Source organism: Lygodium microphyllum, chromosome 22 (assembly GCF_053477565.2).
Source record: "Lygodium microphyllum isolate KBCC chromosome 22, Lygodium_microphyllum_v1.1.10, whole genome shotgun sequence".
In the NCBI taxonomy this organism is placed as follows: Eukaryota; Viridiplantae; Streptophyta; class Polypodiopsida; order Schizaeales; family Lygodiaceae; genus Lygodium; species Lygodium microphyllum.
The window spans coordinates 127,962,438-127,978,095 of record NC_141156.1 but is presented as its reverse complement, the minus strand read 5'-3'; the positions used below and the strand labels follow the sequence as shown (position 1 = coordinate 127,978,095).

At 40.9% G+C, this 15,658-nt stretch overlaps 1 protein-coding gene across 1 annotated transcript in view; it reads right to left on the bottom strand.

Moving 5' to 3' along the window:
• AUG7 (nuclear matrix protein) overlaps positions 1–15,658 on the bottom strand; it is an 89,901-nt gene that overhangs the window by 14,013 nt on the left and 60,230 nt on the right. The window contains exons 4-5 of the mRNA XM_087663444.1: positions 13,333–13,424; positions 13,086–13,211 (exon numbers count right to left, since the gene is read on the bottom strand). Coding sequence (XP_087519570.1) covers positions 13,086–13,211; positions 13,333–13,424 — 218 coding nt within the window. The remainder of the gene's footprint in view (positions 1–13,085; positions 13,212–13,332; positions 13,425–15,658) is intronic.

Sequence of the window (15,658 nt, the reverse complement as noted above, 5' to 3'; positions counted from 1 at the left end):
AGTATTCATTCACTGCATAGTGTGTTTATTGCATGAGCATCGTATTATTCAGTAGTTATATCACTTCATTTATTCACTGTATTCATTGTCCCTAAGTTACCCTAACCCTAACTGTGTTCTTTTATCAATCTGTGCTTTGTCGTACGGTTTCTATTTATGTTTCTTTGTTAGGGTATTTCTTTACAACACCATCCCCATTAGATATATCTAGAGCAGGATCAGTATTAGGAAGTCCTACCTCCACACCTACTACACACATTGCATCGGCCATGGCATCAACAGCACCACATGTTGCACGTAGACAAAGCACACTTGATACTAGTTGGGATCCCAAGAAAAAGGAAGAAATGGATACATCAGTGGCATGTTTTTTCTATCATGACCACATTCTATTTCATGCAGCCAAATCAAAGTATTTTAAATTAATGAGCAAGAAGATTGGTGAGTATGGCCCTTCGTATTACCTCCATCATCAGAGACCTTATGCACCACTTTGCTCGACAAGGAAAAGCACCTTGTTGAGCAAGCAGTAATGACTAGAAAGAGCTTGTGGGCTAAAAATGAAGCTGATGGTTAGAGTGATACATGCAAGCAATCCATTCATGGCATGGTTGCTTATTCTCGTGGGGAAATGTATTTCATATCTTCGCATGATGCATCGCGGACACAAAAGTCAGCAAATGTACTTGTAGCAGAGTGGGTTACAGGTATTGAGCTTATTAGCCCAAAGCATGTTGTAGGATTTGTTACAGATGGATAGCCCACAAATAGGATAGTATGTACTATTATCCAAAGAAATTATCCGCATATCACAATTTCATATTGTATGGCTCATTGCTTGAATAACCTACTAAAGGATATTGGTAACCTATCATGGATTGCACCTGTCATAGAGCAAAGAGCTCAAATGGTTAGCTTTATTTTGAACCACCAGTTTCTTTGCCATCAGTTCTCTTTGCAGTCCAAGAAGACACTTTTAAAATACTCTAATAACAGATTTGTCTTTAACTTCTTGATGCCAAGCAGATTAAGAGAATGCAATGGTGCCTTGAGACATTTATTTCTTAGTGATGAGTTCACCTCATCAGCATTGGCAGATACTCCTACAGGCATCTTATGCTTGGGGAAAGTAAATAACTCCGCTTTTTGGGGTAACGTGCAGATAGATGCTATGGTATCACCTATTGTACATTTATTGAGGGTTATGGATGCTATGCAACCTTGCATTAGCAAGGTATATGAGGCTATGGATAGGCTAAATAAAAAGCTACAAGAGTTGCCACCAAATGATGAGGCATATGAGGAGATAAGCCATTTAGTTGTGACGAGGTGAAACCCCTATAGCTCACCCATGCATGCAGCTACATTTGTTGTGGATCCTAAGTTCCAAGGCAAGGGTCACGAGAATGACACTGAGGTTATGGATGCATGGAGACTTATATTGTCTCGTCTAGTGTCTGATCATGACACTAGACAAAAGATCAAAGACCATCTTTCATGTTATAGGACCTTTCGGGATTCTTTTGCTTATGGGGATACATAGGAGAATCATTGCAAGATTGGGGTAGCTTTGTGGTGGGAGGACTATGGTTCGGATGGTCCTAAGTTGCAGCAACTAGCCATCCGTATTTTAAGTTAGTCAGTTAGTTCCTCTTGTTTGGAGCAATTGTGGAGTATATACGCTCGCATTGCTTCAAAGAAGAGGAACCGTCTTGGTGTGGAGAGGGCAAACGATCTGGTATTTGTTACTGCTAATATGAGGATGTTATGTGACAATATGATAACAAAGTCCGATCCATTCACAAAGTGGGAGATGCAGCAAGAAGAGAAGACACACGCTGATGTTGAGAGAGATGCAACAGTTCATGGTATGCATGATGATGAGGCTGGCTCTTCAGGAGTAGCTAGAGCAATCTCAGATCATGATGATGATCTTTAATTTAGTTTGCTTATCATGAGTCTCACGACACATATACATTGAATATGATATTATGATCATTGATGACAATGTGACACTTGGGCCATTGTGCCATGCCAACATTATATTTGTACTTGCAATCTTGCAGTTGCCCTTTGGGCTATTTTAGCATGTCGCATTTTGCTTCAGTCTAGAGATTAGACTTCATATTTGTAGTCTTTTTTGGAACAATGAGCATGTTCTTTCACAAATTTGACTTCATATTTGTAGTCTTCTAAGTTTTTTGGCAATGGGCATGTTTTTTCAGACTTAGACTTTAAATTTTAGTTCATTGTTCATTGTTTTATGACATATGTATTATGTGTTTCATAATTGACTACCTTAATTCTTGAACCTTATAAGTTGTAATTCAATTTGTAATGACTAGTTTTAGAATGATGCACAATATCCTTAAAGTTAAAACTTAAAATGATTTGTCCTTGTGAATTATATACATTGGTTTTAACACTCCACATGGATTATGAGTGAATATTAAATTTTTTTCATAAATTTTAATTTTTTAAATGTCGTTCTTGTTCCCATGTCCTTGTTCCCTAGGTTTGGCATCCCCATCCTCGTTCCCCGTTTCATGTTTCTATGCCCCAACTACTACCTACTTAAAACTCCTCGCCCACAAGCACACTCACAATGAGTGTCACAAGTGTTTCCTACTATAAGCTCTCTATAGAGCTCCGCAAAGATCATCTCCTTCTCAACAACCTTTAAATATACCTATACACTCCGAAGAGTATCACCCATTAACTTGAATGTATCCACATTCACCTACACAATGCACATAAGATTGTAAATACTAAATTGTAAAGTATAAAGTTCAAAACAACAAATTAAAATTCCCCTTATCATTTTAAATTTATGAATCATGATTTATGGTTAAGTGTTTACTTACTTTGGACTACCCATGCTCATCATGGTCCTCATCATGCATACGTTAGTGTAGCAATAGACTAGCAACTCTAATTGTCGTGTGCTAAACCAATAGGGAATCTTCATGTGATTGAGAGAATAAACACTCCAGTTTCTTTTATCTATGGCCAAACAACAATCCTGAACAAAGAGTCTCGTGGCTAAGGATTGAAGGGTCTCCAACACATATCCAAAATTCTACCATATGTCATCTCCTCCAATAATTGGAATAAGCAAATGCCACATGCCCTCTCTAATCTACGCAGCATCCTAGATCCTCTGACATTGCATTGTGGTCATCCATGGCAACCACACGAATCAAATATACCAACTAATTTGAACAAATTTCTCTATCATCTATAACCGCTGCAAAACCATGGATGGGCTTATGCATCCGTGACCATCTCCTCTTTGCTATCTCTAAACATGTGCACACTATATCTTTGTGATCATTATGCAAGCCCACGCCACCACCAATGCAGCATTTAAAGAACTCAACAAAAAAGCACATGGTGGACCCCTTGCAATCACTCATATGCAACACCCTATAAAAAGGAGTCAGAACAATCACCATGGCAAATATTTTCTGTCTAAATTGCTCATTGAGGCACAAGCACTACTTAGCTTTGGCCTCCTTTGTCTCATGCTCATCCTACTCATTCCATAGAGTGGACACTACTGTTTGGCATAGGGCAGACCGCAACTCATAAAGGCACTCCAACAACAACCGCATGTAAGCAAATTAAGTTGAAGAAGGCTTCTTCAACTCAAGTGTACTATACTCACGATATATTGTAAGCACATTTACCTTTACTGTAAAGAGAGAGAACCAATGTAGCTTTACCACTTAAGCTCCCTAATGTTTGTGAGATGAAGAGAGGATCGAAGCTCAACTCAAAGTGCAGTAGACAGTGTGAGAGTGAAACACGACACCCAAAGCAATAGACTGAAAAAGTGTAATTTGAAAGTACAAGGTACAACCCTTAAACCTTAGAGTTGTAGGGGATGTTCACACCCGAACACGATAAGTGTCCGTAAGTATGTGACATAAGCACATACAAAATAAGACTAAGTTTGGGGGAAAAAACCTCTCGTACCGAGAGTAGAAAGTATCCCAGTGTCCTACCGATCACCGACACTCCTATGTGAGCGTAGGCGTAAGTGAGGCGTAAGTGAAAAACCCAATAAACCCCCCTAGAGTGAAGAGTGATCAAAAGTACAAGGATCATCCGCCACCAAAGGAGATCAAATTTAAAGCATTGCGAAATGCTTCAAATTTGTCACGAGAAAGAGCTTTGGTGAAGATGTTTGCCACATTACTGGTGGTAGGACAATAGACAAGGCTAATATCACCTGCATGTAGCCTCTCTCTGACAAAGTGATAATGTATCTCAATGTGTTTCGTGCGTGCATGAAACACTGGGTTCCGTGCCACTGCAATGGCACTCTAACTGTCAATGAACAAAAGAGTAGGCTCCGTAATAGATACATCTAGATCAACTAGCAAGTGTCTAATCCATACGCATTCAACTGTGATAGTGAAAGCTGCCTTGTATTTAGCTTCACATGACGATGTGGCAACAGTGGATTGTTTCTTGCTAAGCCAAGATATGCAAGATGAGCCAAGAAAGAAACAATTGCCACTAGTAAAGTGACGTGAATCATAATCACCAACACGATCAAAATCACTGTAAGCATGTAACTGCAGTGGTCTCTCCTTGGTATAAAGCAATCCAAGGGATCTAGTACCCTACAAGTAACGAAAGACACGCTTAACAACTTGCCAATGTGACATGTGTGGCTAATGCATATATCTGCTCAAGGCTGAAACTGCAAACTGTATGTCCCGCCTAGTGTTGCATAGGTAAATAAGACATTCAACTGCTAGAGCATATGCATGTATATCAAACAAATCACTGTCATTATGTAATGACAGCTTTAGTCCAGGTTCCATTGGTGTACAAACTGGCTTGCAATCCTATAAGCCAAACTTCTCAAGAAGTTTACCAATGTATCTCAACTGTGATAAACCAATACCTCTAGCATCATGTATGAACTAAATGCCCAAGTGATAATGCAAAGACTCCAACTCTGCTGACATGTCAAAATTTTGCTGCAAATGCTGACATGTCAAAATTTTGCTGCAAATTTTGTTTGCATGCTGAAATCTGATCAGCATGTGTCCCTGTAAGTAAAAGATCAACAACATATAGACAAATGATCAGCATGGACCCCCCCTCTTTACATACGTAAAGGGTAGACTCAGATGAGCTGTTTATAAACCCTTGGCTGAGCAAAAAGGCATCTATCTTTGCATACCAAGCTCTAGGAGCTTGTTTCAAACCATATAAAGTCTTTTTTAGCTTGCAAACCAAGTGTTCGGATCCCTTAACTGCAAAACCAATGGGTTGTTGTACATATACTTCCTCATGAAGTTCCCTATGTAAAAATGCAGTTTTAATATCCAACTAATGTCCAATCCATCCATAATGGGCAGCCAAAGCAACCATAAACTTGATGGCCGTCATTCGGGAGGTAGGAACAAATGTCTCCTCATAGTCAATGCCTTTCTTCTATGCATAGCCTTTAGCTACAAGCCTTGCCTTATATTTGTCAATGGATCCCGTCTGCATTCCGTTTTAGCTTGTAGACCCATTTTGTTCCGATGGCTTTCTTCCCAAAAGGCAAAGACACTAAATCCCATGTTTGATTCTTAATTATAGAATCCAATTCAGCTTGCATTGATGCCACCCAATGCACACTTTGTTGTGCATCCTCAAAACATTCAAACTCCTCATCATCAAGTGTGCTTGCTGCCATAACAAACTCCATGGTATGTGCAGTATCATGCATACGAGCTTGCCTTCTAGTACGACCAGCCATCTATCTTTCATAGTCTGTAAATACCATCTAGGCATTTGTCTTGCCTCCTCACTGTGCATGAGCTCTTGCTGAATTTCAGTTTCAGCACTTTGCTGAATATTCAAATCAGCCAATGGCTAATTTTCTGCATTTTCCAATGGAGCAGCTGGCTGACCATTGAGTCCACTTGCTGAAACTCCAGTTGAATCACCAAATGGCAGCAGCCCTTCAAATACATCACACGCAACCTAATATGTGTCTAAACCAGCAAGGGACAATTCTAATTTTTCATCAAATAGTACATCCCTACTGACAAACACCTTTTTAGAGACAGGATCATAGAGTCTATAGCCTTTGCTCTCACTACTATATCCCACAAAAATGCATTTGACAACCTTGTTATCCAACTTTTTCCTGAGTACCTGGGGAATGTGTGCATATGCAAGACACCCAAAGGTACAAAAGTGTCCAACGGAAGGTTTCCAGCTGTTCCAAGCCTCAAAAGGTGTAACTTTCTTTAAAGCTTTGGTGGGGCATCTGTTCAAAACATGGCAAGCACACATAACAGCTTCCATCCAAAAACTGTGTGACAAACTCTTTGCTTTCAGCATACATCTGGCATCTCCATGAGTGACCGATTCTTCCTCTCTGCAATCCCATTTTGTTGTCGAGTATAGGCAGTAGTGAACTGATGGATAATGCCCTTTTGCTTCAAAAAAGAATTCAGCATAGAGGACATATATCCCCCCCTCCCAGTCAGTCCGAACGGAGAGACTTAATTTTACAACCATATTGGCTCTCAACAAGTGCAACAAAAGCCAAGAATGCATCATACACTTCTGACTTTTTCACCAAAGAGTAGACCCAACAGAATCGAGTAAAATCATCAATAAAAGTCACAAAATAGTGACATCCTCCCAATGACTTTGTCTGCATAGACCCACATACATCTAAATGCACTAACTGTAACCTGGCTGTGGCTCTAAAAGCAACATCATGGGGAAACGAAAATCGATGCATTTTTTCCAAAATGCATCCCTCGCACAAGTGCTCAAGAGGTCTCTCCAAAAGAGGTAATCCATCTAGCATCTGTGTATACTGTAAGAGCATCAAGCTACCAAAGTTTACATACCCCATGCGAGCATGCCATAACTCTGCATGTATTATAGAAAGAGTAAGAGTGGATGTCAAGTACGCTGACTGATCAACCGAAAGAGCATCCAACTCATATAACCCATGATATAAAGTGCCAATCAAGATCAAAGTCATGTGTTCCTTGTCTCTCACCATGCATCTATCATCATCAAATGTGACCTGCAATCCACAAGGTGCCAAAGAAGAAATAGAGAGCAGATTCTTCTTAATACTTGACACAAACAAAGCATCCTGTAGACAGAGAATAGACCCATCAATGGATGTGAGCATAATTTCCCCAATACCTCTAACAGGGTATGATGCATTGTTGGTACACTGTACAGACTTGCCAACTGGAGCTGCACCAACAGAAGCAAATAAATCTCTACAAGATGTGATGTGCCTAGAAGCATCACTGTCAAAAAACCAAGTGCTTGCATCCTCAATAGAGCTAAATGCTTGATCAGCTCATGAAGTATCATAATTGCATGTGTAAAAGCAATAGTCCTTGTCTACAACAAAGAACTCGGACTCAGTAGTAGCGGAAGGAGCATCAAAAACAGACATTCCTAACTCCTCCTTCTCCTTGGCGATGCGCTTTCTATACTCAGTGATGTAGTGGCCTAGCTTCTTGCAATAATGGCATTTTCCATTTTTGGCTTATGTGTCCCCTTGTTTTTTACTTCCCTATGAGGTGCCTGAAATCCCAGAGCTCTACGGAGCATTCTTTACTTGGCTGCCTTTGCTCTTCTGTCTGGCCATAAAAGCCTACTCAGAGGCTATGACATCCACACCACTATTTCTTCTTGTTTACTCTTCCTCTAGAAGCAAACTGTCTAACTAAACAAAGAAGATAGGCTGTGGGGCTATCCTCATTGTGAGGTTTAGGGCAGCGTGGAAAGCTAAGTACGAAGGAGGTAATGAGTTTAATGTAGTAGATATTAGCTGTGTATTTGAATAGTACTCATCAACATTCATAAGTTGCTCACACAAGTCCTGAATTTTGTTCAAGTGATCTTGTATAGAATCACCCTCATCCATCTTCAATGTCTCTAGCTCTTTCTTTAAGAAAGAGATATGAGTCTCATTCTTACCAGCAAACATCTGCTCCAAAGTTAGCCAAGCTTCTCGTGAAGAAGCTGCCGAACGAATGTGGGAGATGATGGACCGTTGAACTTCGAATGCAATCAGCGACAAAGCCTGTGCATCCCATGCTTTTTGAGCTGTTGATCTTTGGGGAGGTGGCTGAAGTGGAGCACGCTGAACAGGCTGAGGTGCCCGCTGTCCACGTCCTCCTCGAGGAGGAGTAGCTAGAGCCACAACTCCTCACCTAATTTCTTCCCCACTTACATAATCCCAAAGATTTTTCGCTACAAGCACATTCTTCATCATGAAGGATCAAAGTGAGTAGTTGTTACCATCCAATCTGTCCTCCTTGGATACATCAGTAAAGACATCACCTCCCTAATTTGCCATGATAATCAATGCCAAAAGAAGCAAAATAGCAATGTCCAAGCTGAACCAAACTAGAAATCTCAAAATTTCCAAAAATTACAGCAAGTAGCTTGCTGCAATTAGTACACTGAGATACACTCTGTTAAAACTATCTATAATGCACGCAGTCCAAGGTTCATTTAGCGTTCAGTAACACTGTATGTGCAAAATCCCTAAAATTTCTTGCCCCAAAATTGTCCAAAACAGTCTATCACTGACTGAGACTACAATACATGTGCCAATGTCTTCAAAAAACTCAAAAGTCCCAAAATTTCTGATAAATTTGCATCAACCGTGTCCCAGACACGTACTCACAATTCTGTGTCTGCTTGGGCAAAAGCCCCCTTTTCTAGAGATGATTTCTGGAATTAAAAAGTACATTTTTCTAAAAGAAAAAATACACTTTGTGGAGTTGAACTAATGGTGGGTTGGCGGACTGAGAAAAATGGCCAACACGCTCTGCACTGGACACAAGAGCTCAGACGAGCGGCCATTGAAGACAAGGTGGCGTAGGTACAAGCACTGGCAAAGACAGGTGCAAGCAGTTGGCGTAGGTACAGGCGCAGGCGGCGCTGGCTGACTGCGCTCCCAGACGAACGTAGCACAGGACAAGAGAAGCGTGTGGCACAAGCAGGCGTCAGCAGAGGCGGGCTTGACAAGTGCTAACCAGGAGCGGCGCAGCCAACACAAGCGGGGGGGGAGGAAAGGCAAAGGTGGCCTAGCGGGTGCAGGACAACCTAGCGGACAGGCTCCCTTGCTGACTGGCGCTGGCTGGGAGGCTGTAAAACGAGCACCACAAGGCGGCACTCTACAGGTGTTGAGAGCAGAGCAGATGGAGCTACAGACCTTTGGAGCTCATAGGCACTCCTAAATGCTGATGAACTGAGCAGAGCTTAGTTGAGCTGAGATCTGCTCTGATATCAAATGTGAGATGAAGAGAGGATCGAAGCTCAGCTCAGAGTGCAATAGACAATGTAAAAGTGAAACACGACACCCAATGCAATAGACTGAAAGAATATAATCTAAAATTACAAGGTACAACCCTTAAACCTTAGGATTGTAGGGGGTATTCACACCTGAACACGATAAGTGCCCATAAGTGTGTGACATAAGCACATACGAAATAAGACAATAAGTCTAGGGGAAAAAACCTCTCATACCGAGAGTAAAAAGTGTCCCAGTGTCCTACTGATCACCGACACTCCTATGTGAGCGTAGGCGTAAGTGAGGCATAAGTGAAAAACCCAATAATGTTCTCTATGAGAAAGTTCAAACAATGACTTGCACATCGAGTCCACACAATCGTAAGAAACTCGGCCTCAAGCAAACGTACCAAGCGTCTACAATTGAATCCATTTTTTATAACAACTTGTGCCACATTTGAGGGGTCCACCTATAACCACAAATTGCAATGATGAGAGAAAGACAAAGACAAAGATAAAGAAAGAGAGTTGAGCCTTGAAAGATTCAAGAATCGAGAGAGAGAGAGAGAGAGAGAGAGAGAAAAAAAAAATTAATGCTTGATGAGACCGAAATCGACCTATGAGACAAACATGTACAATACTGATCATCATTGGGTATCAATGTGTGATGTGCTAAAAGATGGCCAATGATATACTATGAAAAGAAGCCAAAGTGATATATATTAATAAAATAGTGCTCATATAGGGATACAATGGGAGAATGAGATAGTACATGTCCAGTTATGTGGCTAAATGATATCCCTATATCTAGTTTCACCCAGTCATGATCAATGGATAGAGTATGTCATACATCCCGGATGAAATAGTAGGAGAAAAGAACTTCAAAAAGACAATGTATACCTCAATGATAGCTTGCAACGAATGTAGCGGTAGATGAATATACCAAGAATGAGAGGCATGGTTGAGGCCTACACTAATAGGAAGGAGAAGAAAAGAGACTAGAGGAATTGACAACAGTCAAGAAATGAATGAAGAATCTCATTCTTGTGTGTGGCTAAACTTGTTCTCTTCTTGCTTCTTGCTCTTACTTCATGCTTGTGCATGAGAGAGGGAGTATGAGAGGGAGAGAGCCTGGGGTTGATGATGCCCCGTTTCTTATGATCACTTCATCCCATCAATGAGAATGGAGCAACCATATTTTGTCCATGCGGCCCAAACAAGATCAAGGGCTCTATCAATCCTCTCCTTCTCTTCATCAGTCTTCTTCATTCTCATGTCATTATAGGTGGCATCAATCCATCCTTCGCATGAACCCATATTGGCAATGGCTTTTACCATCTTCTTCCATTGCTCTTGTTTTAGGACATGGAATGCAAGATTGCACTTAATCACTATGCATACAATCTCAATGTCAAGAAGTCGTTGAATATCTCTAAGAAAGGCAACCAATCCATGCACATGACCAAGAACTTCAAAGAGAGAGGATTGTTTCTTTGCTACCGCATGAGCTCCACTCTGTCTTTTGCTTGTCTTTTGCCAAGCCAAACCCAGATGCGGATATGGAGTCAACACCACCAATGTTGGATGCCTCACCCGCATCGGTTGAAGATACGTCCACATTCAATGCTTCCTCATGAGTAGACATAGGTGTTGGTGCCAATACGCCACTTCCTCCCCTTCTGGTGGATCCCCCTCTCATCTTGGCGAGAATCTCCTCCACAATATTTTGAGGGATTTTCTTTCATGGAGCAACTTACCTCTCCCCCCCCCCCCCCCCCCCCCCCCCCGCCGTCTTGGAAAAATGCAGGAGAAGTCGGGTTGCACCACTTGTGTAATGCTTTTCACAATACTTACATGTCCAACGGTGGGAATTGCACTTCTTTGTGTCTTTCTCCACATGGATAGCATGCAAATTGAAGGTCTTATGCTTCTCATGTGTCATGATGCGGATGGAGAGTTAAGGGAGGGCGAGAGAAAGAGAGGCTTAGGAGAGAGAGGGAGAGTGAGAAGCTTGACTCTTGGGAGAGCAGGAGAGGGTTGGGACGATACTTGAAGGAGAAAGAGTGAGAGAGAGGGGGTGGGAGAGGCTTGATAGATTGATGCTTCAAGAGGGAGAAAGTGGAGCGAAGAGGACAGAGTGACTCGTGAGAGCTTCACCACCAAGATCCAAGTGATGCTTAGGAGAGGGAGATGAGAATGATGATTTGATATGGAAGCATGGAGAAGAGGAGCACCTTTTGTAGATGAGGGAAGAGTGTGGAAAAAGAGAGGCATCTAAGAAGGGTCAAACAATCAAAGAGAGCTAGCTGGAATCCAACAGGGCTAGAGGAGAAGTACATAGCTGGAAAAGGGGGTGGATTGTAGTATTCCAAGGCTTTGCCACTCCCTAAACTTGCACACATGAGATCACCGTTGCATAAACGCACTATCAGAATGCATTTTCATCACACAAGAACATGCCAAAAGGGGTGGCCAAAAGTGGTCAGTATTTTTGTGTGAATGCATATGGTACCATACAGTACGCATCATACGGAACAAACTGGTTCGTACTGCATAGAAGGCAACTATGACCTGGTTGCCTAGCAGCAGACATGCTGGAAATCGACAAAACACAATGTTTGCAGAGCTGTATCAGTCAAGAACAGAAACACACGAAGGCACAAAACCAACAAAACTAGTCATCTAAAACCAAGAAGAATGAATAGTGAAAGAGAGAACACAAGAACTCAAACAATGAATGAACAAGCAATGGAATCCATAACATAATACATGAGATGTACTTACAAACCACATAGGTGAATGGCACATGTGGTGACCAGTAGTAGTACCTCTAGTCTCCCGCTCTTCAAGGGACCCAATAACAAACCTAATAAATAGCCTAATAGCCATGAGATGCACAACATTAACATGTGATTGATGCATGAATAGGGCTGCCACTATGTATAAGAGATCAGATCATTTTGGAACACATTGTCTCCAGTGCTAAATGGCAATGCGGGACCAAGTTTGCACATCCAATGTTACCTTTGCATGCCAGTTGGAATGAGGACAGAATATATCCATATGCATTGCACTTGGCAGGGTGTGAATGCATAGATTGGCATGCATTTTGGTCAAGGTTGTTGAGAGCAACCAAGGACACCACATTGGACACAAGTCTTAGAACTGATTCAAAAGCAAGGCACATGGGGATCACTAGCATTGAGAGAGTGCTGGTTTGTGACAACATAGTCACTTGTGATTCATGTAAGCTTTCAATGATGATAAAGAAATATTGTAAGGGGTGTCAAACTTTGGGGCCTATCGTGTGTCGTCTACCGTGTAAGAGCATTCTAGCTCTCCTATTCAGTGAGTCTTCTGTTTATTTTCTGATTTATTTCATCTATGCAAGTTGGTTTATATTGACAGCCTTTCAGATTACTTCTACAAACCAGTGTTTGACTTTGCAACAATCATTCAAGTTCTCAAATTAAATACTACTAGCAAGAATAAGGTGACCACAAACTTATCTATCAAAACTGCTCAATGACCAATGTGATGAGCATGCCTTATGTGAACACAAGCTTGTGTGCCTTAGTGAACTTTTGTGACCAGCATGACTTATGTAATGATGTGCCCAGCATGGCTTATTTTACTTAACAAAAAGTACTTGGTATTTTCCATTCATTCTGTTCAGATTTTGAGGCATTTTTCCTCATTTTGAATCACCTAGAGATGGAAACAAAAGAAAAAAAGTTCAAATTAATCAACACTTGTAAGCAACTTCAGTCATTTTTTAGAAAGAAGTTTACACTGGAAAACTGGACTGAATTTGTACATCTGCTGGAAATAATCTACACTCATCTGAAAATATCTGAGCCTGTCTTTCTGCCAGTGCATCCACAAGTAAAATGTCCTTCGCTACCTGATCATCCACACTGCCCCAAAACAACATTAGTAAACACTCTCAAATAACTAAAAGCATTTTGAGAGTGATGGCACTGAAGACTAAAAAGGACTCTAAAACGTCCAATAACAGGTGCCACGTCAACTTGTTACCTCCACTCTGGATTGTCAGCAAAACAGCTTGCTTCTACTAAATCCACAACTAGGCGCAACATTTCAGCACGGCTTTCATATGTGCCTCTTCCCTGATGTCAGAAACAGATACATAAAGTACTATAGATAATATGTCCCAAAGCAAGGATATGAATATTGGGCATTATGCAGCATATGAGAATGTGCTATATGAATCATAGTTGAATATGCAAGTAATAGTCTCTATTACTTAATCTATCACATGATGCACCTATATAGATATATGTATGTTTGTATTAAGCTTTAGTCCTAGACACAAGTCTAAACTGGCACCTTAAAAGCATGACAAACAACATACTGACCAGACTGAGTGTATACACTCACATCAATCTAACAAAACCATAGTCAGCACCATCAGTTATCATGCAAATATCTGAAGTCAAACATATCTTCAGCATAATAGTCAATGGAAACTGCGAAAAAAGTGACTTAACATGTGATAAAAAACATACTAACCAAGCAGGCATGCTGCCCGAAGCCCAAACCTATTGGCACATGGCAGCCAAAGGTTTTGCCAAAAGAGATGCATAAGTGCAAAAAAATTGGTAATATCATCCATCAACAGGCAAATGTAACAAGACATCCATAACCTCACCCTCACGAATATCAGCCTCCAGGAAGTCTTGCATGTTGTGAGGGACCTAATCTTTGACCAAAGCAAAAAAGGCCGCACATGCCTTAGAAGCCTGAGGAGGACATGCATGTCACAAACCTAAAATATTTGCAAAGTGTTCCAAACACATGCATACAAGAGATCTAGGGTCCGTGACCATGTGACCATCAACATGTTGCAATCTCAGCACATTTCTCCTACAGAGAGGATATATGCAAATCCTCAAAAGAATTTATGAGTTTGACAAGAATTGTCGCGAAGGCTATCGGTCAAATCCCTGAGCTTCACTTGTTGATAAAACCACAATTGAAAACCTTCAATAAGTTCACCCAATTATCCCAATAACGAGACCAAAAAAGCATCACATGGCAAATCAAGCAACAATAGACGAACTAGGGCCAACATGTAGCATGCAAGCGCTGCCTAGTAAGTGAAGCATGGTAAATCCCATATTATCTTGACACCTTCTACACATTAGACATTAGTCTTTTAAAAGAGTCCAAACCCTCTAGTGAAAAATCACATAAAATTCTCTCCAGTAACAGCAAGGTTATGTAATCCTTGAAAACAACATGACTCAAAAAGGAACAGTTGAATCGCAGGGGCAATGTGCCCAAAAGACCCATAAAAGCATCTGCCAACTACATAATCATGTCAAACTGGGTCGCAAAAGCATTCCAAGCCTTGCTTTCCAGAGCATCCATCAGAGAGTCTTCCAAAGTAGACTAGGACAAGTCAACACCAATGTTAAAATCACACATAAGCAAACCCGGTCTTCCCACGGTCAGAGAATCCTGAAGACTGCTCCACAAGGCCTGACGATGCAATGAGTTGTTAGGCACATAAAGGCCGGCCAGCCAAGCTTGCTATAAGAGAAGCAATGACCTACAAATGTGCCCCACTTGAGTCTAAACTATAGTGGATGCAAACCATTGCAATTAAGACGCAACCAATTGGACCTTTTCCTTGAGGTATCCCACAATATGCACAATCGATTGTTGTTGTCTACCCTCATACTTGGAGGCACCAAAACAATACCAATAGCTGACATTGCACCCCTTAGTAGAGGTTAATAAACCACACATAGTTGTCAGGTACGAAAGACATGATACCGTAAGGTACGATAAAATATGGTATTAAATGATATCTCAAGATTTCATAAGGTACGGTACGATATTAGCTCAAAACAAAATAATCATCTTGGGTATTTTGAACTAAAGATGATAAAATACGTGTGTAAAGTCTAAAGAGCAATGCTATTAGAATATATAAGATGATTGCTTGAGAGTAACATGCCAAAACCTCTATGGTATAGGCCTCATGTGCAATATGCGCTACAATATACAAGTTACAAGTAAATAGATGGGATTGGATACATCAAACATAAATGATCATACAAATAAGAGAAGTGTAGGCTAGAGAGAGAGAGAGAGAGAGAGAGAGAGAGAGAGAACTAGAACTGTAGAACTAGAACTAGAACTGTTTCACATAATGCCATGACCTTGTAACTCGTAGAACTAGAACTGTTTCACATAATGGCTTAGTGCCATCATGTATCTTGTAATCAAGTACAATTGTACTTTTTCTTCGTAATTAATACAATTACCCTTTGCGAAAAAAAAAAAAGAGAGAGAGAGAGAGAGAGAGAGTGAGGCTTGAGAGAAAGAGGGGGGG